The following is a 24,764-nucleotide window of genomic DNA, read 5'->3' as shown; positions in this document are numbered from 1 at the left end:
CGTCAGGGGACAAGGAGCAGGGGGACTTAGACAGGGGGTGGGGTCTTGGGAGGGGTGGTTAGGGGCGGGGGGTCTCTGGAGGGGGTAGTCAGGGGACAAAGAGCGGAGGGGTTGGATGGGTCAGGGGTTCTGAGGGGTCGGTCAGGGGTTCTGAGGGGTCAGTCAGGGGGCGGGAAGTGACTATTAATAATGGAAATGCTCGAGGCCAAAGCAAGTTCGATATAATGCAGTTTCACCTATAACGTGGTAAGATTTTTTTGGCTCCCGAGGACCACGTTATATTGGGGTAGAGGTGTACATATATATACACACACACATATAGACAAACCCCATTCCATGTTATTGATGATGGACAAAAGTTTGTTATTTTGTTAATGATCCAAAAGATCAGATACATATCAAAACTAGCCAAATCTAATGGCTCTGCAAACATGAGACTGGAAAATCTCAAAAACTGGGTTTCTCAAAATGTTTCAGCACTTTGGTGTCAAAGGGTTAAGGAGTGGGAAGTGTGATTTTGATTTGAATTGGTTCTTCCACTCCCCAGAGCTTGTATGAGTGTTTCAAAATATCCGTGGACACTGTTGAGTTGCAACTATTTCTACATTTAGATTTGCATTCATATTTCTATGTGTATGAATAGATATCTCTCTCTCACACACAGACACACAAATACTAGGGTTTTTTTGCTTAGTAAATGTTACAATTAGACATGCTGAATCTTGCATCAAAATTAAAGAACAATTGGGTGCCTCTAGCTGTGGATTTGAGGATTTCTACCTGCTTTTTACCATGTGAAAATAAGGAAAGGACTAGGTTGTGAATCTCTGACCTGACCTTTTAGATGAGTTAGTGAATGTAAAGACTTCAGTCCCAGAAGTCTTTGTATGGTGTGAACAGGAAGCACAAAGTGGTTGTGCTCCAGTGCAACTGTGAGTAGATGCCATATATGGGTGCACGAACGGTTAATCAGTAAATGTCTACTGCACTGAGCAGAAATAACAGTCATTTCCCATTGCACGATTATTCCCTTCCTCAGAAAGTATATAAAATAAAAAAGGGGCAGGGCAGAGAATGGGCATGTCTGGATTACCTTTAACATTGATTTTTCCATATGAATGAGGAATTAATTAAACACTCTCCTCCCTGAACTCACCCTTTCTCCTGGCAATAACTTTGAGGCTGTCCAGCATTTGAGGCTCATTAGTGTAGGGTTGTGATTCCTTGCTTTCTTTTGTGCTCATTACTTTTTCCCATATGCTTTTAAATGCAAAGTACTCATGTGGAGTGTTGTCAGATGAAGTCCAAAGTTTGACAACCTTTTTTTTTAAAGTTTTGTGTGAAGAATCAACTGTTGTTTGAGCTTTTATATATGTATAATTTTATAGCTGGCCCTTGGATTTCCTAGGCTGACACAGCATTGCTGTAATATTTTGGTCATGGTACATATCGACAGTGTGATTGAAAGAATATCATATAACAAAAAATCCAGTTAGATTGCAGTTCAAATAAAAACATAATATACTACAAAATCTGAATTGTTATAGAATCTGGAAGTTTAGTACAGTGCTTAACAGTGATAAAAATTAAACACACAGACAACAGAAACAGAGTGTGGCAGTGTGGATTAAAGAAACAACTATATTAGTTTTATTTAGAAGATGAATGAGGCCACTTTTGGACCCAGTCGGGCTTAATCTTATGCATGTGAATAATATCATTGACTTTAACATCAAGCTCATGCTTAAATATTGGTAAGATCGGGGCTTTGGATTCCTGTGCACAATTCAGTGTTGAAAGAACATCAAGTGTTCAAAAATCATGAGTCAAGCCCCACAATATCATGAGATTTACTTAAAAATCAGGAGGTTGTACAAGATAGTAAAATCAGAGTTCTGTTTTTTTGCCGTCTGTTTGTTTGCCGTCTGTAGGGATCACTTTTCAAAGATTTCCTCCATAATCGCGAGGCCTAGAAACCTACTTCTGCTTTTTTAAATTAAGGCTGAAATCTTCCCATACTAATATGATTCAAGGAGCTGGCGATTTAAGAAGAACACCAAATAGTGCAAAACTCACAATCAAATCACAAGAGTTGGCAACACTGCAGTGTTGTTCCCCTTAGTTTGCAAGCGCTGTCTAAAAAGAAGTGGAAAATATGTGTGAGAGATCATTTGGAATGTCACAGAGACTCCAGAATGAAGATGGAAAGAACAGGCCTCATTGGTTATACACCTTGTACTCATACTTTGCTACTGAACTATTGCTTAATATATTGTCTCTCTAGTTTGCACTACCTATACATGCAGACTGTATTTTTTTCATAAGAATGCCATTGTTTCCCTGCTCCAGTGGAGCCAGTGTAACGCACAAAACATTTAAATGTCTGGACACTTATATTGCTATCTTCCTCATCACTGTGGTATCTGTGACCTGAAACAAGGGGTATGAATTTATTGTAAGATAAGAAGGTATTTTATGTACTGTCTCAGTAGAGAGAGTATGTGTCAAATAAACTGCCAGGAGCAGCAATAGAAGATAACCGAATGAATAGTTGTAAAAAGGAGCTGGAGACACAAGTATTATTGTCACTGTGCAGCTGGAACTGATAGTTTGCAAATCTTCCACAGTGTAGTATGAATTTTGTTATCCTACCTATTGCTGGTTTAATCTGACCCTTCAGTTTATTTTTAAGAACTGTGTGTTTTTTTTCAGCGCTTTTTTACAGTGACCAGAAGCTTAATGCTTAACTTTCTCTCTCTGAACTATTGCTTTGATTAAGGTATCATATAGCAGCAAACGTAAGAAATGAATACTGCAAAACTTATGCAACATGTTTGGTAACTTAAATGTAGTTAGCGCTTAATGCATGGCGAATACATGCCTCTGAATGCAGAGAGAAGGGTTTTGTGTGCATTTTCCTCACAAGAGAGCATAAAGCTGTTTTCTGTGTGGTTGTCAGGGAGAAGCTTGTCTGGCTGGATGCTTCCTGGTTGTATTAGCATAACCCAGCCCACATTGAACATACGCCCAGTACTACCTCATTTTACCACTGGCCTGAGGCCAAAAGCAAAAGCACTACAGTGAATAGAAGGGGGGAAATTACAGAGAAGAGAATCATAAACTTACCTAAGAGTAGACCAAATTTCCAAAAAGAGAAGAAAATGTTATATTTAATATGAATAGTCTTTCCCTTTCAGATGGCTGTTTACAAGGTTAAAAGGAAACCTACTTATCACGTATATTGAATACAAGAGAACAGCTGCAGAATGTAAGTGCTTCTGTTCATCTCTTTCTATAGCTTTGAAACTGAAAACTCTCAGAAGAAGAACTGAAGACTGGCACTGAACAGGATAATTCTGCAGTGATAATTTGTTAAGAAGAAACTTTGGGGGAGATAAAGCATGGCAGGGGCAAAAAGGAGAAAGAAAAGTGTAGTGTGGAGGAAGATCCATGCTCTTCGCTGTGAAGATATCAAACTGTGGTGTGTAAGAAGGCTGCCTATTTTGAAGTGGGCACCCAATTACAATTTGAAGGAAAACTTGATTCCTGATACAGTCTCTGGGATGATGCTGGCAATTCAACAGGTACCTCAAGGTACAGTAATACATCTGATTTTCACATTTTAAGTAGCTTTAGTCAGACCATTGTCACTTTTCAGTAGAGTTTTTATTTCTTGCTTCTTAGTGTTACAATGAAGCATGGGTTAAAAAAAAAACTAGAAAAAAAGAATTGTACATTTTAATTAGACCCAATGTAATGGGATGTGTAGGAGAGAGTTTTTTACATCCCTCACTTTTTATACATCGTAAACAAACATCTTTTCTTGTTTTTGACCAAGGTCTGTGAACAGGGGATTAATGTTACTATGTACCTATCACTTTGACAGTAACACAAGACATATTGCAGCGTATGAGAGAGCAGTGACACAAGGATGAATGCCGGTGTTATGCAATGTATACCAGTGTAACTGGCCATCACTTCCCACTTTCAAATCAGGAACAAACAAAGAGCTACAAAATAACTTTGTGTCTTGAAATGTTGTTTTGTTTTAGATGTAAGCATCAATATTACACAATTACCTGTAGGAGCCTTGAGAACTGCAGTAAACAAGTCACAAAACATTGCATACATAAAAAAGGGTCTCTGCCAAAGCTATTATCTGCAGACAGGATCCTGTATTCATGGAGAGCTTGTGATTTCAGCGTGTTTGTTGGTCTAATGAGATGTACTGTATCACATTACCTATTGCATCTCCCTTTCCAGCACTAATATAAACTAGGGGTGGAGCTGTAGTCTATTTTGGTAGCCATAGGTAAGTAATGCCAATCTGGATTTATCTGGTGATTTTACGGGTTAAAAGTACAAACTAATGAATGATTCCAGAGAAATAAAGTCTTCTATCTATCTAACATCATTGTGCCCAGCCTTAGGCAACACTTTATACCTGTCTCTGGTAAATGCCATGTTATTTTCTTGCCTGCCCAAAATGGACTCTCTAGCTACTTCTCTGATGCACAGTATAGATGTTATTTCTTTACAGTGTCGCAGAATGGCTAGCCTTAACTATCATTCATGCTGCTCAATTATAAGCACTTCTTTAATTGAATTATTCTGTAGCTGGAACCAACCGGTTTGTGTAAGTATTTGTGCTTTTAGGGTAATTGGGAACATCTGCATTGGCATGATTTAACTTTAAGAACCTTAATACTGTAAAAGAACAGGAGTACTTGTACTATAAGTATATAATTTCACTGGTATAGTCTTATACAATTGTAATGAAAATGCCACTAATATCAATATGTTAAACTCCAAAAAAAATCAAATTAGGGACAATTATACATTACTAGTAGTTTTATCCAGCATTATCTTAATTGAATCTGGTTCCCAAATATGATTTAACTTACAAAATAAAATTTTAAAAAGCTCAGGTGATGCTGGAAAAATGCTGCATTTCCAGATTATTCCATCTTGATTGTTATGTAATCTAGAAAGAATGTGATACAACTTTAAATTAATCCTGTTGCTTAAAACCAACAAACAAAAAACCTCAAACTTCATCCTCCCCATACAAAACAAAACAACTCACAAATAAAATTTGAGAATAAATTGTCTTTCTTTTTTGACATCAAAGGTGTCCATTTTGCTTGAAACTATTTTAAATGTGTGTGTGTGTGAGAGAGAGAGGTAGAGAGAGAGAGAAATATATTTTCAGACTTTTTGCACCCAGTCTTCTCATAGCATTGCATCTCTTGTCTGATACTGGGACTATACTTTAACATTAATCAGAGATTAGGAATAGACAGAAAAAAAGAACCAATCCAGTTTGCTGTATAGCATGAAGAAGAAGAGAGTACAAATCTTGTAAGCCTTATGTGCATGGGGTTCTTTTCTTATAATACAAGAACAAAGAGTTATTTGGTGAAAATGAAAGCAGCAAATTTAAAATGGTTAAAAGCAATTACATTTATAAACAACTGATAATTGACAGATGGAACTCACTGCCACAAGATATTGAGGCTAAAAGCCTAGTGTGATTCAAAAAAGGATGAGCTATTTATATGGATATTGAGATTATCTTGCAGTTATTTTAGATGGGATAAAATATTTTTAAGGGTTAGATGCCCTCAAGTTTCAGGGCATAAATCACTAGCTTGACAGTTGTCCACGATGGGAATTTTTGTGCCTTTCTTCTAAATCATTGGATGTGGCCTTGTTCAGAGACAAGATACTAGAGGGACTAGAGGGAGGACTGTTCTTATCCGGTGTGACTGTTCCTGAGTTCCTATGTCTGAAAAAAATGTCAGGTAACATGGCCATTATCTCTTTGTTAGGGGTAGGAGAATAAGGAGAAAGGAAGTCATTGTCCTTGCATCATGTTTCACAGGTCAAACCACAAAGATAATGCTCAGAGTTAAGGCTATGATTTAGTCATGGGTATTTATAGTATAAGTCATGAACAGGGCATGGGCAGTAAACAAAAATTCATGGCCCTGTCACCTGTCCATGACTTATACTATAAATACCCCTGACTGAATCTCGGGGGGCGGGGTACCGGGGGGAATTGCTGGGGCGGTGTGCAGCACTGCTGGGGGGTGGGGACTGGGGGGCTGCTGCTGGGGGGGGCCCCCGGGACCGGCAGCACTAGCTGCCAGGGGCTGCTGAGCAGTGGCAGCTCTGGCCGCCCAGGAACTGCTGCCCAGGGCCACCTGAGCAGAGGCAATGTGGCTGGCCCTGGAGCTGCTCCAGCAACAGCTGGTGCAGCTGGCTGCAGGGCTGCCCAAGCGGCTGGCTGTAGAGCTGCTCCAGCAAAGGCAGGTGTGGTTGTCCCTGGGGTCATCTGAGCAGCGGGCCCCGGAGCCAGCTGCTTGGGCAGACCTGGGATCAGCCACCACTGGCAGCTGCAGAAGTCCGTGACAGACACGGAGCCCTACTCGTAGTGAGTTATTCTTCCTACAGTATTTTGAAACCATTTGGATAGAGTTGCAATTCAATAGCAATTTTTGCTATTGCTATCTGCTTTATATAAAAGTATAAACTTAGGAGCAAGGAAAGAGAAAGAACGACAATTAACAGGTGCAGATAATGTATTGTGTGTGCTTTGATAGCGGCCATTGTAGAGACAGTAAAATGTCCATCTCTGTGCATTTAATAGAGGACCAGAAGCAAAAAGACATTCCCCCCCTGCCAAAAACAAACAAACAAACAAACCAACAACAAAAAACCCAACTGACCCTTCAATCCACAGAGCAATCATCTTTCATGTCCTCTGTATATTTGTTGCTTTTTACTTTAGGTAGGATTTTAAGAGCTACAATCTAAATTTCAAACTACCCACTGATTTTCGAGTGTCTCATTTTTGGGTGCCCAAATGAACCAGCTTATAGGTGACTGATATTCAGAGGGCAGGTACCCTGCATACTTCCCAAAGATCAGGCTGCATTAAGGTGTGTGAAGCTGGGCACTTGAAAATGAGGCACCAGGACTCATAGATCACTTTGGAAAACTGTAGGCCTAAAATTTTCTCATAGGCCATACCGATTGCACTGTGTGTGTTTGTATTTATATAGGGAGTTGTAGGGGTAACATCCAGAACTTAGAAAGAAATTACTTAGAGAAAGTTTTTTCCCCTTAATATTTGGTTTGGTTTACATTTTCGTGCTTTGTGGAAGAGGTGAGTTTTAGGAGCAACTTAAATTCAGTGGGAGATGGCTTGGCAAATTGGGATAAGGAGAGTGTTCTATACATAGGGGTGGTATCAAAAAAGGCACTAATAAGGCGTCGGAACTCATATCACTGACTTTACATTGCCTGCTCTCTGGCTTCCTCTGGGTGGATGGGATTCATCAAAGGCAGAGCCAGAGCATAATATGTTCTGGCAGTTCTGGCCCAGTGGAATAGTTCCTAAGAGATTGTTCCAGATAGTGTAAGTTCATACAGCCCTGAGGTGGCTTAGAGCCACCTTTGCCTCCCTGCTGCATCTCAGCACAAGTGAGGGTGGAGTTCAAAGTATCTTAAAATTAACCCCCCAAAAATCAAGCTTGTTGTGTGCCCTCACAAACAGCTGTTGAAGTGAACTCAGCAATAGGTCACTAGAAATCCCCCTGCTCAACCCTTACTGTGACAGAGCTGCAACATTTTGAGCTAGCTGTGGCCTTTTTGTTAAGTCACAGTAGAGAACATTGCAAAGTTCTGTCTTCAGTGTCACAAGATGTGGAGCATGAAATCAGTTTGTGAAAGATGTGGCTGGAGTCCCGGGATGATGCTGAAGATGATTTGGACTAGTTTTGATGCTTGATTTTTCTGAAGTCAACTTCTGCTTGAGAAATGTACCCAGAATGTAGACCACACAAGCAGGTGAACACTTCTTATTAAAAGTTTGGAGGCCTAGAGAAAGGGCTCTCTTCTCTCATATCCTGTATTCTTGGTCTTGCTTAGGTTCAGATTCATTCTTAGATTTTCGTGATAGAACTGCTGTCATAAATATAAAGGGAAGGGTAAACACCTTTAAATCCCTCCTGGCCAGAGGAAAAACCCTTTCACTTGTAAAGGGTTAAGAAGCTAGGATAACCTCGCTGGCACCTGACCAAAATGACCAATGAGGAGACAAGATACTTTCAAAGCTGGAGGGGGGGAGAAACAAAGTTTCTCTCTGTCTGTGTGTTGCCTTTGCCGGGACCAGAGCAGGAATGCAAATCAGAACTCCTGTAAAGGGTTAATAAGCAATCTAGTTAGATATGCGTTAGATTCTGTTTTGTTTAAATGGCTGATAAAATAAGTTGTGCTGAATGGAATGTATATTCCTGTTTTTGTGTCTTTTTGTAACTTAAGGTTTTGCCTAGAGGGATTCTCTATGTTTTGAATCTGATTACCCTGTAAGGTATTTACCATCCTGATTTTACAGAGGTGATTCTTTTACTTTTTCTTCAATTAAAATTCTTCTTTTAAGAACCTGATTGCTTTTTCCTTGTTCTTAAGATCCAAGGGTTTGGGTCTGTGTACACCTATGCAAATTGGTGAGGATTTTTATCCAGCCTTCCCCAAGAAAGGGGGTGTAGGGTTTGGGAGGATTTTTTGGGGGAAAGACGTTTCCAAGCGGGCTCTTTCCCTGTTATATATTTGGTAGACGCTTGGTGGTGGCAGCAATAAAGTCCAGGGGCAAAAGGTAAAATAGTTTGTACCTTGGGGAAGTTTTAACCTAAGCTGGTAAAAATAAGCTTAGGGGGTTTTTCATGCAGGTCCCCACATCTGTACCCTAGAGTTCAGAGTGGGGAAGGAACCTACACAAGTGTGAAAACAACAGATATCACCCTTGTTGTCAAAGGAGATTAAGACATATGATTGGATGTCTAATGGTGTTATCTCATCCGTATTCTCTCTCAAAGATCTCCAACAGGCAACATATAGAACTGAAAATCATCATACTCAAGACCTATGCTTAAGGGAATATGTAATCTCTGCAAAGAATTTATCATCTAAGCTTGTTGCTTCAAGTAATGTTGGAATCAGTTCAGAACATTTCCAGTCATGCTCAACAAATCGTCCAGCTGATGAAACAAAATCCATATGATCAGCAACTGTAAATGCCACTGTTAGACCCAATACTGCCAGCAAGGCCAGGTATCCTGTGGCTATTGTGGCGTACATATTGATCATTAGTGGCTGAGGAGGGCCAACTCAGCATATGTAATTTTAAAGACAGAGAGATTTTTATCCTATAGATCAGTGCTAGCCACAGGACAAACTCGGCGATCACTACCACCTTCCCCAGTACTGTGGCCCAAACTGCCAGATCTTAATTCACCACTTGCAGAGAGGTTGAGTGAGAATTTTTAAGAACATAGGCTTCACCTCCACTTTTTTCAGAGCATGGAATCATCTCTGTCTTATTCTGCTATCTCCACTATGGTTCAAAAAAGAGATTGCTTTTAAAATAAACTGTCAGGAAAGGATCTGAATCCCAGGCTGTGGGATAAAGCCCATCACCTTAGCTCTAAGTCTGAATTGGCCTGAAATTCTCTCAGAAAGCCAAGGAACTTGAGACTTCATGATCTGGAAATAGGTCCTTAATTTGGCAATGTTTCTCAAAAATCTGGTACTCAAAATCTAGACAATAGATCATACTTCTCTGCCAATGTCATATCCACTGATTGCTGACAATCCAGGTGGCTAAAACTGTCAACAAAACTAAGGAGGGATGACAGATTATTCTTTGTGAATGTTTATTATAACCTATTAGTCAGCCTGTATTATCTATCCCCTTTAATACCCCCACCCACCACACACTGCGAGCCTCTTACAGCTCTCACCTATAAAGCCCGCCTCTTTAACTAAGGTAATGCTTTCTGTTTCTGACAGTTTGTACCTTCATGTTCATCCTTTTTACAAGATTGTGACAAATTGTGTACGAAGTATACCTTGTGAGGTATCATTTGAAAACTCATAATCTGTTTAACATTTTTGTACTAGTAAAACGTGTGCCCACATTGTATGTAAAGTTATAATATTCTACTGTATGACTTTACTGAGACATGCTCCAAGTTTCGAAAGGCAGGCACAGACCAGTTCCTCAGAGACAAAAGGCAAACTGATGCCTCAGCCAGCTGTCAATAAAATCAAATGGACTATCACCTGGTTAAGCGGCCATTCTTTGGAAGGAAGAGGAGTATGAGCAAGAAATTTACATTTTGGCAATGCAACAGCTGGAGTTTCCTGTGTAAACAGACTGGCTGTCACGTGAACTGCAGCTGGAGGTGATTCGCAAAGCGGAGGAAAAGATATAAAAATGAGGAACAAATCACCTCTCTTCGCTCATCTCTATTCATTTGAAAGACAAAGGACGTACCATTGAACTGGGCGAGAGGTCCTGGCTGAAGGAATCTAGCCAGACTTCTGTGAGCAGGTGGTGAGAAAAATCTTTATGCTCTAAGTTCACTTAGCTTGCTAAGTTAAGTATTAGTTTGCATTTTGTCTTTTATTTTTTGTAACCAGTTCTGACTTGTGCTTTGTTACTTGAAATCACTTAAAATCTATCTTTCTGTAGTTATTACATTTGTTTTATTGTTTTATCTAAAGCAGTGTGTGTTTGGATTGAAGTGCTTGGAAACCTCCATTTAAGATAACAGCGTCTGTGCATATCATTTTCTATTAATGAAATGATGGACTTTCTATGAGATTGTTTTGTCCAAAAGGAAAGAGCTGGGCAGTAGAAAACGCAAATTTCTGGGGACAAGTCTGGCACTGGGAATTTGATGGTGTCACTCTGTAATATAATTCATGAGTGACTGGCTAGAAGCACTCATATAATTCAGTTTGGAGTGATTTTCCATGCTAGAGATTGTTTGTGAACAAGCCAGGAGTAGTTGTTCTTACTGCGAAGCAGTGTAAAAATCACTCCAGGTTGGAGAATTGAGAGGGCACAGCTGTTCAGCAGTCCAGATTGTACTCTGGGGAATGTGACAGTGTTGAAGATTATGTAAATGGGATGCCACTTAATAAGTTAATTTTGAAGAGATAGTGAGAAATATGCTCTATGAGCAATTTTGTCCTGCACATGATGCATCAGTCATCATCAGCACCCTAATTCCTTATCCTCTTATTAAATGCAGAAGAGAGGATCAAAGTCATGGTTCTTTCTTGGCCTTCTGGTGCTACCCCTGCCACACACACAAAAAAATAATAATAAACTTGGGAAGGGTGAGACTGGACTCTCAATAATTGAAATGGCTAGTTTTTTATTTTCTGCTTCTCTTGGGGATATTGGATTACCTCATTAAACATGGTGGTTGTGAGCATAGCTCCAGTATTCATTATCTCAAAACCACATAGGATAAGCAATAATTCCTAGCATGTCTAAATTCAGAAGTTTAAGGTTTAGCAAATGGCTCCTAATATGTATGGCTTACAATAGCATTTTGAATGAGCTCCTGCTTTTGGTAAAGGTCTGATCTAACCAAGGCCTGACCTCTTCCCATTTGCATTCTGATCTTGGATTATGATATGTAGAGGGACCAAATGAGACAATAGAGTCAAATCTTGGATGACATGTAGTCATGCAGCTGAGTTCACCCCCTTTTCCCTCCCCCAAACAAATTAGATCCTGAAGGTATGCCTATGCACTGCAATAAAAAAAAAACCTGTGGCTCCGAATCTCACAGTACTGGTTAGTTGGCTCATGTTGTGGGGCAAAACACTGCAATGTAGATGTTTGGGCTTGGGCTGGAGTCTGGGCTCTGAGACCCACCCTTCTTGTTGGGTTTTAGACTGTGGGCTCCAGCCTGAGCCTGAAAGTCTACACTGCAGTTTTAAGCATCAAAACCTGAACCCCACGAGCCCAAGTCAGCTGACTCGGGTCAGCTGCAACTGTGCCCTGGGTCTTTTATTGCAGTGTAGAGGTACCTAAATATCTCTCTTGAGGTTCTGATAACCGCAATCTCCTGCTAGCACCCCTTATAACTTGAGGCACTTCTGATTGAGCATGCACATGTCAGACTCCTCCTTCCTGCTGCCTACTTAATAATACTTTGCACTTTCCATCTGTGGATGTTGAAGCTCTTTACAAGCATTCGGTCTAACAGTAGAATGGCAAGGTGGTAAAGTATTATCCCCACTTTACAGTTGGGAAACCTGAAACATAGAAAGGTAAAGTGACTTGCATGAGGGTACACAGGTGGTTTTGCAGCAAAACCAAGAATAGAATCTATAGCCTGCCATTCCTAAGAGTTAGCCACATGACTACCCTTCCCCGTCAATACCCTTCCCTACAATAATTGGCAAATTTAGTGATATTTATAACTGTTAAAGAGGGAAAATTACCTCAGAAGATGAGTAGAAAACCAGTGGTATTTTATCTCTGGCTTCAGACTTTGTCTTGCCAAGATCATGACATTTCGTGGGATTCATAAAAAATATCACTTGTTTTGAGAATGGATCTGTCCACATGGTACACTGTTTATATGCATAAGCACTAAGAAGATGAGGAAATCACTTGTATGGCAGCATGTAGGTACAATATTTGGAGGACATTCGTTTACAAATAAATCAAAATTTGGTACTAGGAGAACATTTCCTGTTATGGTGACAGTATAAGGATAGATTTTCATGTGGAATTTACATGCAGCATTATATAGTTGTTGATTCTTCTGTGACCTTCTGTGGCCATGGAAGGTTGCAGATCAGCTTCTTGTGCCCAGTTAAAGCATTCATTATACACTTGTTGACTCTTCTGTGACCTTCTGTGGGCATGGAAGGTTGCAGATCAGCTGCTTGTGCTCAGTTAAAGCATTCATACCAAACTGAAAAAGGCTCCTGACACATAAGTTATCTTCCCTCTTATATGTGTGCCTGCTGAGATGAGCAAAAAATGTAACTGAAGTCTGTTCCTGGTTCATTTTGTTAATTTTTTTAATTAAAGTGAATTTAGTCTAGAGCTGGATTTACTGCTGAACAAATGAAATCACACACACTGACGGAGACTCTGCCGTTAAAAAGGAGCTATACCTGGTTTCATGCATTCCTGAACTCATGCTCCAGGTTTTGGAGGCATGGTGCCAGCATTAGTTTTTTTTCAGACCGCTGATGTAGGACCCCCAGCAGTGTTGTTTCAAAGGGTGATCTGTTGCCTAGGTTTTGCAGGCTCTTTCCTTAAGAGTTGACATAAATGTACGCAGAATGATTCACTTGAGTTAATCGGGTAAAATCATTGTGTTCCAGCATGTAAGAATGGGGTGAGGGGAAGACTTGTCTTGTAGATGCACAACTACAGTATGTGCAGATGAAGATGAATACGCTTCCTTGGAAGCAGAGCTAAAGAGTGTTGTAGCAGCCATGTAATTTACAGCCCAAGTGAGTATATTCCTTATGGAAGAAAAACTCTCACTTCTTACAAAGAGTAATGATCTGAGCCCAGAGTTATGAACGGTAGCACGTTAATATATATCTATCTACTACAGAGATTCACATTCATACAGATTCTCAGTGCATGCCCAGGGATGTAAAGTTCCAGTGGACTAACAAAGTATTCAAAGGCTTCATGTCAGAGGTTGCTTTTGGCATTCAGGCGCCGTCTTGTGGTGACATCGGGTGACATGGCAACTTTGCTTCAGTTTCCTTCCTTCTTTGGTGGACTTGTTGCTGTCTAGTAAGTTTTGTTACGACCACGGCCCTTCAGCTGAGTCATTGGTAGTCTTCTCCCCTCTCAGTGTGCTAAAGAGTACAGTATGTCAGGAGACCAATTGCCCTAGATAAAGGGCTTAGAGTCCCTGGCCTCTTTGAGTGTGGCTCACTTGTTCAAGGTTTAACAAAAAAAAAAAAAACCCTGCTGGGTTTGAAAGGGGAACCCAGGTCCACCAATTCCTCTGGATTCGAGGCTAGGGACTCTGTATGAAGTGGTTGGTACCAATTTCTCCCATCCCCTTCCTGTTTTCCTGTCTTGCTTGCTACCATGCCTCTCTTACAGGCTGTTCTTCAGAGTCTCATCCTGAGGCCCTCTTCTCCTGGAAGTCCAGCTTCCTGGATGGCTTCTCCCCAATCTGCAGCTGAACACTCCCGCTCTCAGAAGCTCTTCAGCCTTTCTGGCAGCCATACCCTGCCCTTTGCCCTGCAGCCTTTTATGAGGCCACCAAACAGCCCAGCTTGAGAAGGCAGTCAATTTCCCTCTGAATGATTTTATGACTGTGACTGGGTGGGGTCTATACGCCCCAGGACCTCCTGCATGCATGACTCTGACTTCTTCAACTTTGACTGTGGGTAACATTGTTAAAAATGTGCACATCCAGAGTGCCTCACATACCAGATATGTCATTCTGAAGCATTGCTCTTTCAACAGAACATCAGGGTGTGGTGGTTCAAGTGATGTGGCTGGTTCATGGAGCAACACTGGAGGTGCATCCAAGGAATACCACCATGTTCAGCAACAGTGAAAAAGTTAATAATCAAGCTGATTGGAAAATTCCATCAAAAATGAAACTGACAAAAAATTGAAATAATTTTTTCAATCTTCCCCCTTCTTCCCCCCGCACCCTTCCCCCCTGTTTTTTGATCAGTTCCATACCAAAAACAAAGGGGGAGGTAATTTTAGATGAAATGGACCATGAGACATAAAGACTCGTGTTATTGCAAGAAGGACACAAATGGGAGAACACACACCAACTACTACAGTGGAGCCTCTTTTACCTTTTTGCTGCTTTTCCTAGTGAAAAGGGCACTCCCTGAAATTCTTGTTTCACTTGATATTGTTTTTTCAAATATTAGTTACAGGGGCACTCAGATAGTGTGGTGTAAAATGTAGGAGTGGGATGAAACAGAAACTTACAAAATCTAATATGAATAGAAACGTTTTCTATTTTTTATTTCAATGAAAATCATTGTATGTTGGGATTCAAACATTTTCTTTTACTGTTTGGAACTCAAACATTAATGTAGGATTATGGTGAGATAGGAGAATAAGGAAATGAAACTGGCTCAACATAAACTTTAAACAAATCCAGCTAACTTTCACTGTCAACAACAAGCACGGCAAAATGCAAAAGCCAAATATCAGTCATCACTGATTCTGATCAATCCATAAATTACATTTTAAATTCTTTGTTTTAAACATCTAAGGTGATATGCATTGATAACTAAATGTTTTTTAAAAAAAATCTGATTTTTAAATGGATATTGTTCGTTTACATTTTGGTTTGGTTTCTGTTCCATTTTATAAATTTTAATCAACTTACATTCACCGCCTTGGAGATGTATGACAAACAATGTATTGCCACAAAGTAGGTCTTGTGACTTAGTTACAATAGAAAATATTACCATTGTTGTCATAACAATCCATGGTCACGTATTATAGAAGCAGAGTCAACAGTTAACTGTGTCATCATCAAGACAAAAATCTACATTTTTGCTTTCAAGTCACAGGCTTGTATGCTCAGTAATATAAAGGAGCAGCTCTGCTGATAAACAAGACAAATGTTGATGGAAAAATGAAGACAAAGTAGAAAACTAGTGCAGATTCTAAATTGCTCCCCAACTTGGCCCAGATCCGCCCAAGCCTAATGATCTTCCCAGGATACTGCAAAAACCATTGACTTGGTAGGGTTCATTTTGGGAAGGATGAAGGTATGATTTGGGTTTGGGAGGATTTTCTGGAGTTTTTCCATTTTTATTTGGGCCATCCGTGGTAAGTTGTTACGTAAAGTTGCTCGCTGGGAGAGTTAATTAATTTGTATGTTAGTCATAATGCTGCTGGGTGGATATTGTAACTCTAATTATTAACAGTGTGCTCAGAGCTTTTCTATATATTATTTTTAATGTTAAATCTAAATAAATGATTTTATGGCTTCATACTCTTAATTTACATTAGAAAGGTAGGTCCAAAATGTAATGATAATCCTTTGTTTCCAGCCTTGCTACAAGAGGAAGGGGTTTTTTTTTAAGTTAAAATCAAGACGCTTGTATTTGGGGTGAAATTCACCTCAGTGCAGAAGAGCCACACTAACCCCTATTCTTCTCTTCAGCTCTGTTTTAAGGGCTTAAGTACAGTTTAAGAGACATAGAGAGCTTTGTATTTGTCCTCTGCACTGGGGTGAATTTCATCCTAATGATGAAATGTTATAGAATCATAGAATATCAGAGTTGGAAGGGACCTCTGGAGGTCATCTAGTCCAACCCCCTGCCCAGAGTAGGACCAATCCCCAACTAAATCATCCCAGCCAGGGCTTTGTCAAGCCTGACCTTAAAAACTTCTAAGGAAGGAGATTCCACCACCTCCCTAGGTAACTCATTCCAGTGTTTCACCACCCTCCTAGTGAAAAAGTTTTTCCTAATATCCAACCTAAACCTCCCCCACTGCAACTTGAGACCATTACTCCTTGTCCTGTCATCTGCTATCACTGAGAATAGTCTAGATCCATCCTCTTTGGATCCACCTTTCAGGTAGTTAAAAGCAGCTATCAAATCTCCCCTCATTCTTCTTTTCCGTAGACTAAACAATCCCAGTTCCCTTAGCCTCTCCTCATAAGTCATGTGTTCCAGACAACTAATCATCTTTGTTGCCCTTCGCTGGACTCTCTCCAATTTTTCCACATCCTTCTTGTAGTGTGGGGCCCAAAACTAGACACAGTACTCCAGATGAGGCCTCACCAATGTCGAATAGAGGGGAACGATCACGTCCCTCGATCTGCTGGCAATGCCCCTACTTATACACCCCAAAATGCCATTGGCCTTCTTGGCAACAAGGGCACACTGTTGACTCATATCCAGCTTCTCGTCCACTGTGACCCCTAGGTCCTTCTCTGCAGAACTGCTGCCTAGCCATTCGGTCCCTAGTCTGTAGCGGTGCATTGGATTCTTCCGTCCTAAGTGCAGGACTCTGCACTTGTCCTTGTTGAACCTCATCAGATTTCTTTTGGCCCAATCCTCCAATTTGTCTAGGCCCCTCTGTATCCTATCCCTACCCTCCAGCGTATCTACCACTCCTCCCAGTTTAGTGTCATCCGCAAACTTGCTGAGGCTGCAATCTACACCACCAGATCATTAATGAAGATATTGAACAAAACGGCCCCAGGTCCGACCCTTGGGGCACTCCGCTAGATACCAGCTGCCAACTAGACAAGGAGCCATTGATCACTACCTGTTGAGTCCGACAATCTAGCCAACTTTCTACCCACCTTGTAGTGCATCTATCCAGCCCATACTTCTTTAACTTGCTGACAAGAATACTGTGGGAGACCGTGTCAAAAGCTTTGCTAAAGTCAAGGAATAACATGTCCACTGCTTTCCCTTCATCCACAGAACCAGTTATCTCATCATAGAAGGCAATTAGATTAGTCAGGCATGACTTGCCCTTGGTGAATCCATGCTGACTGTTCCTGATCACTTTCCTCTCGTCTAAGTGCTTCAGAATTGATTCCTTGAGGACTGCTCCATGATTTTTCCGGGGACTGAGGTGAGGCTGACTGGCCTGTAGTTCCCAGAATCCTCCTCCTTCCCTTTTTTAAAGATGGGCACTACATTAGCCTTTTTCCAGTCTTCCGGGACTTCCCCCGATCGCCATGAGTTTTCAAAGATAATGGCCAATGGCTCCGCAATCACATCCGCCAATTCCTTTAGCACTCTCGGATGCAGCGCATCCGGCCCCATGGACTTGTGTACGTCCAGCTTTTCCAAATAGTCCCAAACCACTTCTTTCTTCACAGAAGGCTGGCCACCTCCTCCCCATGCTGTGCTGCCCAGTGCAGCTGTGTGGGAGCTGACTTTGTTCGTGAAGACAGAGGCAAAAAAAGCATTGAGTACATTAGCTTTTTCCACATCCTCTGTCACTAAGTTGCTTCCCTCATTTGGTAAGGGGCCCACACTTTCCTTGGCTTTCTTCTTGTTGCCAACATACCTAAAGAAACCCTTCTTGTTACTCTTAACATCTCTCGCTAGCTGCAACTCCAGGTGTGATTTGGCCTTCCTGATTTCACTCCTACATGCCCGAGCAATATTTTTATTCTCATCCCTGGTCATTTGTCCAATCTTCCACTTCTTGTAAGCATCTTTTTTGTGTTTAAGATCAGCAAGGATTTCACTGTTAAGCCAAGCTGGTCGCCTGCCATATTTACTATTCTTTCTACACATCGGGATGGTTTGTCCCTGTAACCACAATAAGGATTCTTTAAAATACAGCCAGCTCTCCTGGACTCGTTTCCCCCTCATGTTATTCTCCCAGGGGATCCTGCCCATCAGTTCCCGGAGGGAGTCAAAGTCTGCTTTTCTGAAGTCCAGGGTCCATATTCTGCTGCTTTCCTTTCTTCCTTGTGTCAGAATCATAGGGTTAGAAGGGACAGAAAGGGTCATCTAGTCGAACCCCCTGCCAAGGTGCAGGATTTTTTGTGGTTAAATCATCCGGTATCGATGGCTATCCAGCCTCCTTTTGAAAACCTCCAGTGAAGGAGCTTCCACAACCTCCCTATGCAGTCTACCTTTGTCCTGCTCTCCTTATAGTTAGGAAGTTTTTCCTGGGATTTGATCTAAATCTGCTATGCTGTAGTTTGAACCTACTGCCTCTAGTCCTGCCTTCTGTGGCAAGAGAGAATAACATTTCTTCATCTTTTCTATGGCAGCCTGTCAAGTATTTGAAAACCACTGTCATGTCCCTCCTTAATCTCCTCTTTTCCAAGCTATGTTTGTTTTTGCATTGTATTAGAGAGATGAGTATTTCACGGTGGGGGCCCATTTTCAAATGTGGACACTTAAAGTATGACATTTTGTTGATCAAATCTGTACTTAGGCATTTCACGTGTCTAAGGGCCAAATTCTGTCCTTGGATATGTGTGTGAAGCTCAGGAGGAGTTGTATGTTACCATATTGAAGGGCAAATTTATTAGTGCTTATTTGAGTGTCCCAGATATGGGGTGTGGACATCTCATTTGGGCATCCAGATTTGAACAATGGAAAGATGTTTGAAATCAACAAGCACAATCTTCATGCTCATCAGGTTCCCACCAAGGAAGTTCTTTGAGCATATAGGACTTCAGGCAAGATTTATTTAATTTTGCATTGAGAATAGTGGATTGTGAGATATTTGCAAAAGTCACAAGTTTCACTGTAGACCTGAGATACTGTCTTCTTGTTTTCCTTGTTCTGGGATAATATTTTTATCTTCTGTACCATGATGCCAAAAAGATATGGTGCAGCCTTTCCGTCTGGATAGCCATGTTTTCAGATGCATATATCCAGATCTGGGAAATTAACTGTAATTCTGAGTAATCTGACCCTAATTTGCATCTTTGGTGACCCTGCATTACTGTCATAGTTGTAGTTTGGAACTGGCACATTCAATAGTAATTCTCAAGCCAGGTTAAGATACAGGAGTTAGCAGCTTTTCTTGTTTGCACCCAGGTTCATTATTCTATAGCTATCTGCGTTTGTGATCTCCCTGCAGTGGTGCCACACGTCGCCAGCTTGGCCAGTGTAGCATACCATGTGGTGTGTCACGAAGCCCAGTGATAGCCAGCGAGTCCATTTTAAAAGAAACCCTGGCACATAATGTTATCTTCTGATAATGAGTTAACTAAAGCATGCCACCACAGTATTTATATATTGTATCTGAACCTATTGTTCATTCCTTGTTTGCAGTTCTTTACATTGGAATAGCCATTCCTTCTTGAAAGCCTTACTTTCACCGCCGTGGGGTTCTCCTTCCTTAAAAATAAGGAGGAGCTGGAGTCTCCATTCTTAATTACTTTTCAGTGTGAAGAAGTGCAATACACTAGTACTATTACCATCTGTTTCCTGCCTTTTGACTACTTTTTGAACTTTTATAATACCTTACATCTGAAGATTTCATGCTTAAGAGGGTCTTATTAAGCTTTATGACACCCTTCTGATGATACCCATTGCACAGATGGATAAACTGAAACGTGCAGTTTGTCTGAAACCATAAAAAATCAGTGGCAGAGCCAGGAATAAAATCTAGGATTTCTGAGTCCTGGTGACCTGTCCTAACCACTAGACAGCACTGTCTCATTGTTTTCTAGGTAACATAGAAGGAATGAGAAACTACTTTTGAAAACTAAATGGACATAACAAGACAGAGTTTACAAAGAAAACACAAAGGGCTGAATTATACCTACATTGTGCCCCTGTATATAGGAGTGTGAAAAGTACTGCCCAGCAGCAGTAGCTCCCTGAGATAGGCAGAATTCCTCCAGGGACGCTGGGGATGTGTGGGTCAAAGTGGCCCCTGCTATAGCATTTCCATGCTTCAATGTGGACTCTGTTTGTGTGGGCCAGCTCTGTTGAGCAGTGAGGAGGGGATGGATTATGGCTCTTGTTTTTCCTGAATGCTAAGCACCTAAGGGTATGTCTACATTACAAAATTAGGTTGATTTTTTAGAAGTCGATTTTTAGAAATCGATTTTATACAGTTGATTGTGTATGTCCCCACGAAGCGCATTAAGTCTGTGGAGTATGTCCTCAATACCATGGCTAGCATCGACATACGGAGCGGTGCACTGTGGGTAGCTATCCCACAGTTCCCACAGGGTCCGCTGCCCATTGGAATTCTGGGTTAAGCTCCCAATGCCTGATGGGGCAAAAACATTGTTGAGGGTGGTTTTGGGTACCTGTCATGAGTCGACCCTCCCTCCCTCCGTCCGTGAAAGCAACGGCAGACAATTGTTTTGCTCCTTTTTTCCTGGGTTACCCGTGCGGCAAGAATGGAGCCCACTTGGCTCACCGCTGCTGTTGTGAGCATTATAAACACCTCGCACATTATCGTGGAATATGTGCAGAACCAGGCTAAGAGACGCCAGCACGAGGACAATTGTGATGAGGACATGGACACAGGTGTTCTTGAAAGCATGGACTGTGGCAACGGGGCCATCATGGTGGCAGTGGGGCTGGTTCATACATTGGAACACCGATTCTGGGCCCGGAAAACAAGCACAGACTGGTGGCACCGCATAGTGTTGCAGGTATGGGATGATTCACAGTGCCTGCAAAGCTTTCACATGCGTAAGGCCACTTTCCTTGAACTTCGTGAGTTGCTTTCCCCTGCCCTGAAGCGCAGGAATACCAAGATGAGAGCTGCCCTGACAGTTGAAAAGCGAGTGGCAAAAGCCCTGTGGAAGCTTGCAATGCCTGACTGCTAATGGTCAGTTGGGAATCAACTTGGAGTGGGCAAGTTTTCTGGGGGCACTTCTATGATCCAAGTAGCCAATGCAATCACTGACGTTCTGCCATCAAGGGTAGTGACTCTGGGAAATGTGGATGGCTTTGCTGCAATGGGGTTCCCTAACTGTGGTGGGATGATAGACGGAACACATATCCCTATCTTGGCACTGGACCACCTTTCCGACCAGTACGTAAACTGCAAGGGGTACTTCTTAATGGTGCTGCAAGCACTGGTGGCTCACAAGGGACGTTTCACCTACATCAACATGGGATGGCCAGGAAAGGTGCATGACGTTCACATCTTTAGGAACTCCAGGCTGGTCTAGCGGTTGCAAGAAGGAACTTACTTCCCAGACCAGAAAATTACTGTTGGGGATGTTGAAATGCCAATAGTTATCTTTGGGGACCCAGCCTACCCCTTGCTCCCATGGCTCATGAAGCCGTATACCGGCAGCCTGGACAGTAGTAAGGAGCAGTTCAACTATAGGCTGAGGAAGTGCAGAATGGTGGTAGAATGTGCCTTTGGACGTCTAAAAGCTCGCTGGCGCTGTTTGCTGACTAGGTTAGACCTCAGTGCAACCAACATTCCCATTGTTACTGTTGCTTGCTGTATGCTCCATCTATGAGAGTAAGGGGGAGAAGTTTATGGTCGGGTGGGAGGTTGAGGCAGATCGCCTGGTGGTCGATTTTTGAGCAGCCAGACACCAGGTTGATTAGAAGAGCACAGCTAGGCGTGCTGCTCATCAGAAAGGCTTTGAAAACCAGTTTCATGACTGGCCAGGCTACGGTATGACAGTTGTGTGTGTTTCTCGTTGCTGCAAACCCGCCCCCTTTGTTGATTTTAATTCCCTGTAAGCCAACCACCCTCCCCCCTTTGATCACAGCTGGCAAAGGAAATAAAGTAACTATTGTTTTGAAACCATGCATTCTTTCTTTATTAATTAAAAAAAAAGTGAGATAACTGACAAGGTAGTCCGGGTGGGGTGGGGTGTGGGAGGAGGGAAGGAGGAAAGGACAAGGTCACATTGCTTATTGTAGCCACACTACAAATCAAAACTGTTTGAATGACAGCCTTCTCTTGCTTGAGCCGTTTTCTGGAGTGGAAAGGCTGGGTGCCCAGAGCCTCCCCCGCCCCCACGTTCTTGGGCATCTGGGTGAGGAGGATATGGAACTTGGGGAGGAGGGCAAGTTATACAATGGATGCAGTGGGGATTTGTGCTCTTGTTGGCTTTCCTGCAGCTCCAACATATGTTTCATCATGTCCGTTTCTCCCCCATTAGCCTCAGCATCACCTCCTGCCTTTGCTGTTTGCCCTTACTTAATGCTTTCTTGGCCTCTGCCACTGAATGCCTCCATGCATTAAGCTGTGCCCTGTCAGTGTGGGAGGACTGCATGAGCTTGGAAAACATGTCATCGTGAGTGCGTTTTTTTCGCTTTCTAATCTGCGATAACCTCAGGGATGGAGATGATAGGGGGAGCATAGAAACATTTGCACCTGAGGAAGATAAAAAGGGAGAGTAAAATGTAAGATGATAAATTTCTGAGAACAAAAGGGAGACTCTTTCACAGTGAATCAAGCAATTCACAGCAGACAGCACATGTGCTTTAGGTACAAGGTCGCATTTTGCCTTTTATATTGAGTGCCTACCAGTATGGTGACACATCACAACTAGCTGGGCAACAGTATTTGGTTTCCAGGCAGCCATGGTAAGCCTTTTGGTACACGGGGTTGGCTTCATACACCTTCGTAACATGTGGGAATGGTTTCAGACTGCAGCACCATCTTTTCCCATAGCAAGCAATGCCAGTTGGGTTTCACGTTTGAAAGGAGGGGCTACGGTTTTCGGGTGGATGTGCAGCACACACCTCCCCCCACCCACCGTGTGTCTATTCTCTGGGATGATCCCTTTTAGTCAAGCGCAAACAACCCAGCATGAACGTGGTCCTTTTCCTGTTCCCTTACAAAAATTCCCCTTTTTCAACTAGTTGACCATGAATGATATCACTCTCCTGAAGCTAACACAGAAAGATAAAGACCGAATGTTGCTTGAATGCGACAAAAACCCAGGACCATTCGCTGCCATGCTTTGTGCTGCAATGATTCCAGACCACTTGCTACTGGCTTGGCGTGGTAAAGTATCCTACCGTGGAAGATGAAATAAGGCAGCCCTCCCCAGAAACCTTCTGCAAAGGCTTTCAGAGTACCTCCAGGAGAGCTTGATGAAGATGTCCCTGGAGGATTCCCGCTCCATCCCCAGACATGTTAACAGACTTTTCCAGTAGCTGTACTGGCCGTGAATGCATCCCAATTCTTCAGGGCAAATGAAACATTAAACACTTTTGCTTTTAAGCCTTGTACTGTACTTACAAATGTGCATTCACCAGAGCTGCCTTCTCCGGCTTCAGGGTCGGGGATCCCGTCGTGGGAGGGTATTGGCTCCAGGGTGATGAAAAAGTCCTGGCTGCCAGGGAGAACGGATTCACCGCTTGCCTGCTGCGCATTCTCCTCCTCCTCTTCCTCATCCACAAAATCCTCCTCCCTGTTGCGTGAGACTCCCCCCTTGCAGGTGTCCATGGACAGTGGTGGGGTAGTGGTAGGGTCCCCCCCAGAATGCCATGCAGCTGATCATTGAAGCGGCATGTATGGGGCTCTGACCCGGAGTGACCATTTTCCTCCTTTGTCTTTTGGTAGGCTTGCCTGAGCTCCTTAACTTTCACGTGCACCGCTGTGTGTCCCTGTTGTAACCTCTCTCCACCATGCCCTGTGTGATTTTGGCAAATATATTGGCATTTCTTTTTTTTGATCGGAGTTCGGCCTGCACAGATTCTTCTTCCCATACAGCAATCAGATCCAGTGTCTCCCTTTCGGTCCATGCTGGAGCTGGTTTGCAATTCTGGGGGGACTGCATGGTCACCTGTGCTGCTGAGCTCGCCACGCTCAGAAAATGACATTCAAAATTTCCTGGAGCTTTTCCTGTGTACCTGGCTAGTGCATCGGAGTTCAAAGTGCTGTCCAGAGCGGTCACATTGGAGCACTCTGGGAAGCTCCTGGAGGCCAATAGCATCGAATTGCGTCTGCACTACCCCAATTTGACCCAGCAAGGTCGATTTTAGTGCTCCTCCCCTCACCAGGGAGGAGTACAGAAGCAGATTTTAAGAGCCGTTTAGGTCGACAAAACGGGGTTGGTTGTGTAGACGCATTCATTTTAAAATCCACCTAACGCAGCTAAATTGGACCTAACCCCATAGTGTAGACCTGGGCTTGGACTCCTTGTGCCCTGCACACATCTTGTTCATGTGTGCTCTACGAAACACAGTCTGGCCACAGTAGTCACAAGTCTCAGATTCAAATCATTTTTGGAAACTGAAAAACAAAGTAAATGCTTGCAGAGGTTTGAGAATCTGGTAAATCTGACATTTATCACTAGATGGTGACAGCTTACTTCCCAGTAGCTAAAGCCTCATTTCCCTCATTAGCGCTAAGAGGAAACAAAGTAATACTATATTTAATCCCATATTGATTGGTAGCTGTGAGTAGCAAATATGAAACGTCCTACAGCAGGAAGTTTCTTAACTTAGCTTGAGAGTCATTACAGTACACTCCACTAGCCATTGCAATT

General features: G+C 42.3%; 1 protein-coding gene across 2 annotated transcripts in view; it reads left to right on the top strand.

Moving 5' to 3' along the window:
• SLC26A7 (solute carrier family 26 member 7) overlaps nt 1-24,764 on the top strand; it is a 141,913-nt gene that overhangs the window by 14,739 nt on the left and 102,410 nt on the right. The window contains exon 3 of one of the 2 annotated variants that reach the window (XM_043539357.1): nt 3,299-3,594. In XM_043539357.1, coding sequence (XP_043395292.1) covers nt 3,402-3,594 — 193 coding nt within the window. In that variant the 5' untranslated portion in view covers nt 3,299-3,401. Of the gene's footprint in view, nt 1-2,984; nt 3,595-24,764 lie in introns of those variants that run through there. The other variant, XM_027818245.3, reaches the window with a different exon arrangement.

Source organism: Chelonia mydas, chromosome 2, assembly GCF_015237465.2.
Source record: "Chelonia mydas isolate rCheMyd1 chromosome 2, rCheMyd1.pri.v2, whole genome shotgun sequence".
Classification (NCBI taxonomy): Eukaryota; Metazoa; Chordata; order Testudines; family Cheloniidae; genus Chelonia; species Chelonia mydas.
Note: the sequence above shows the minus strand (reverse complement) of the source record. Positions and strands in the feature narration are given on the sequence as shown.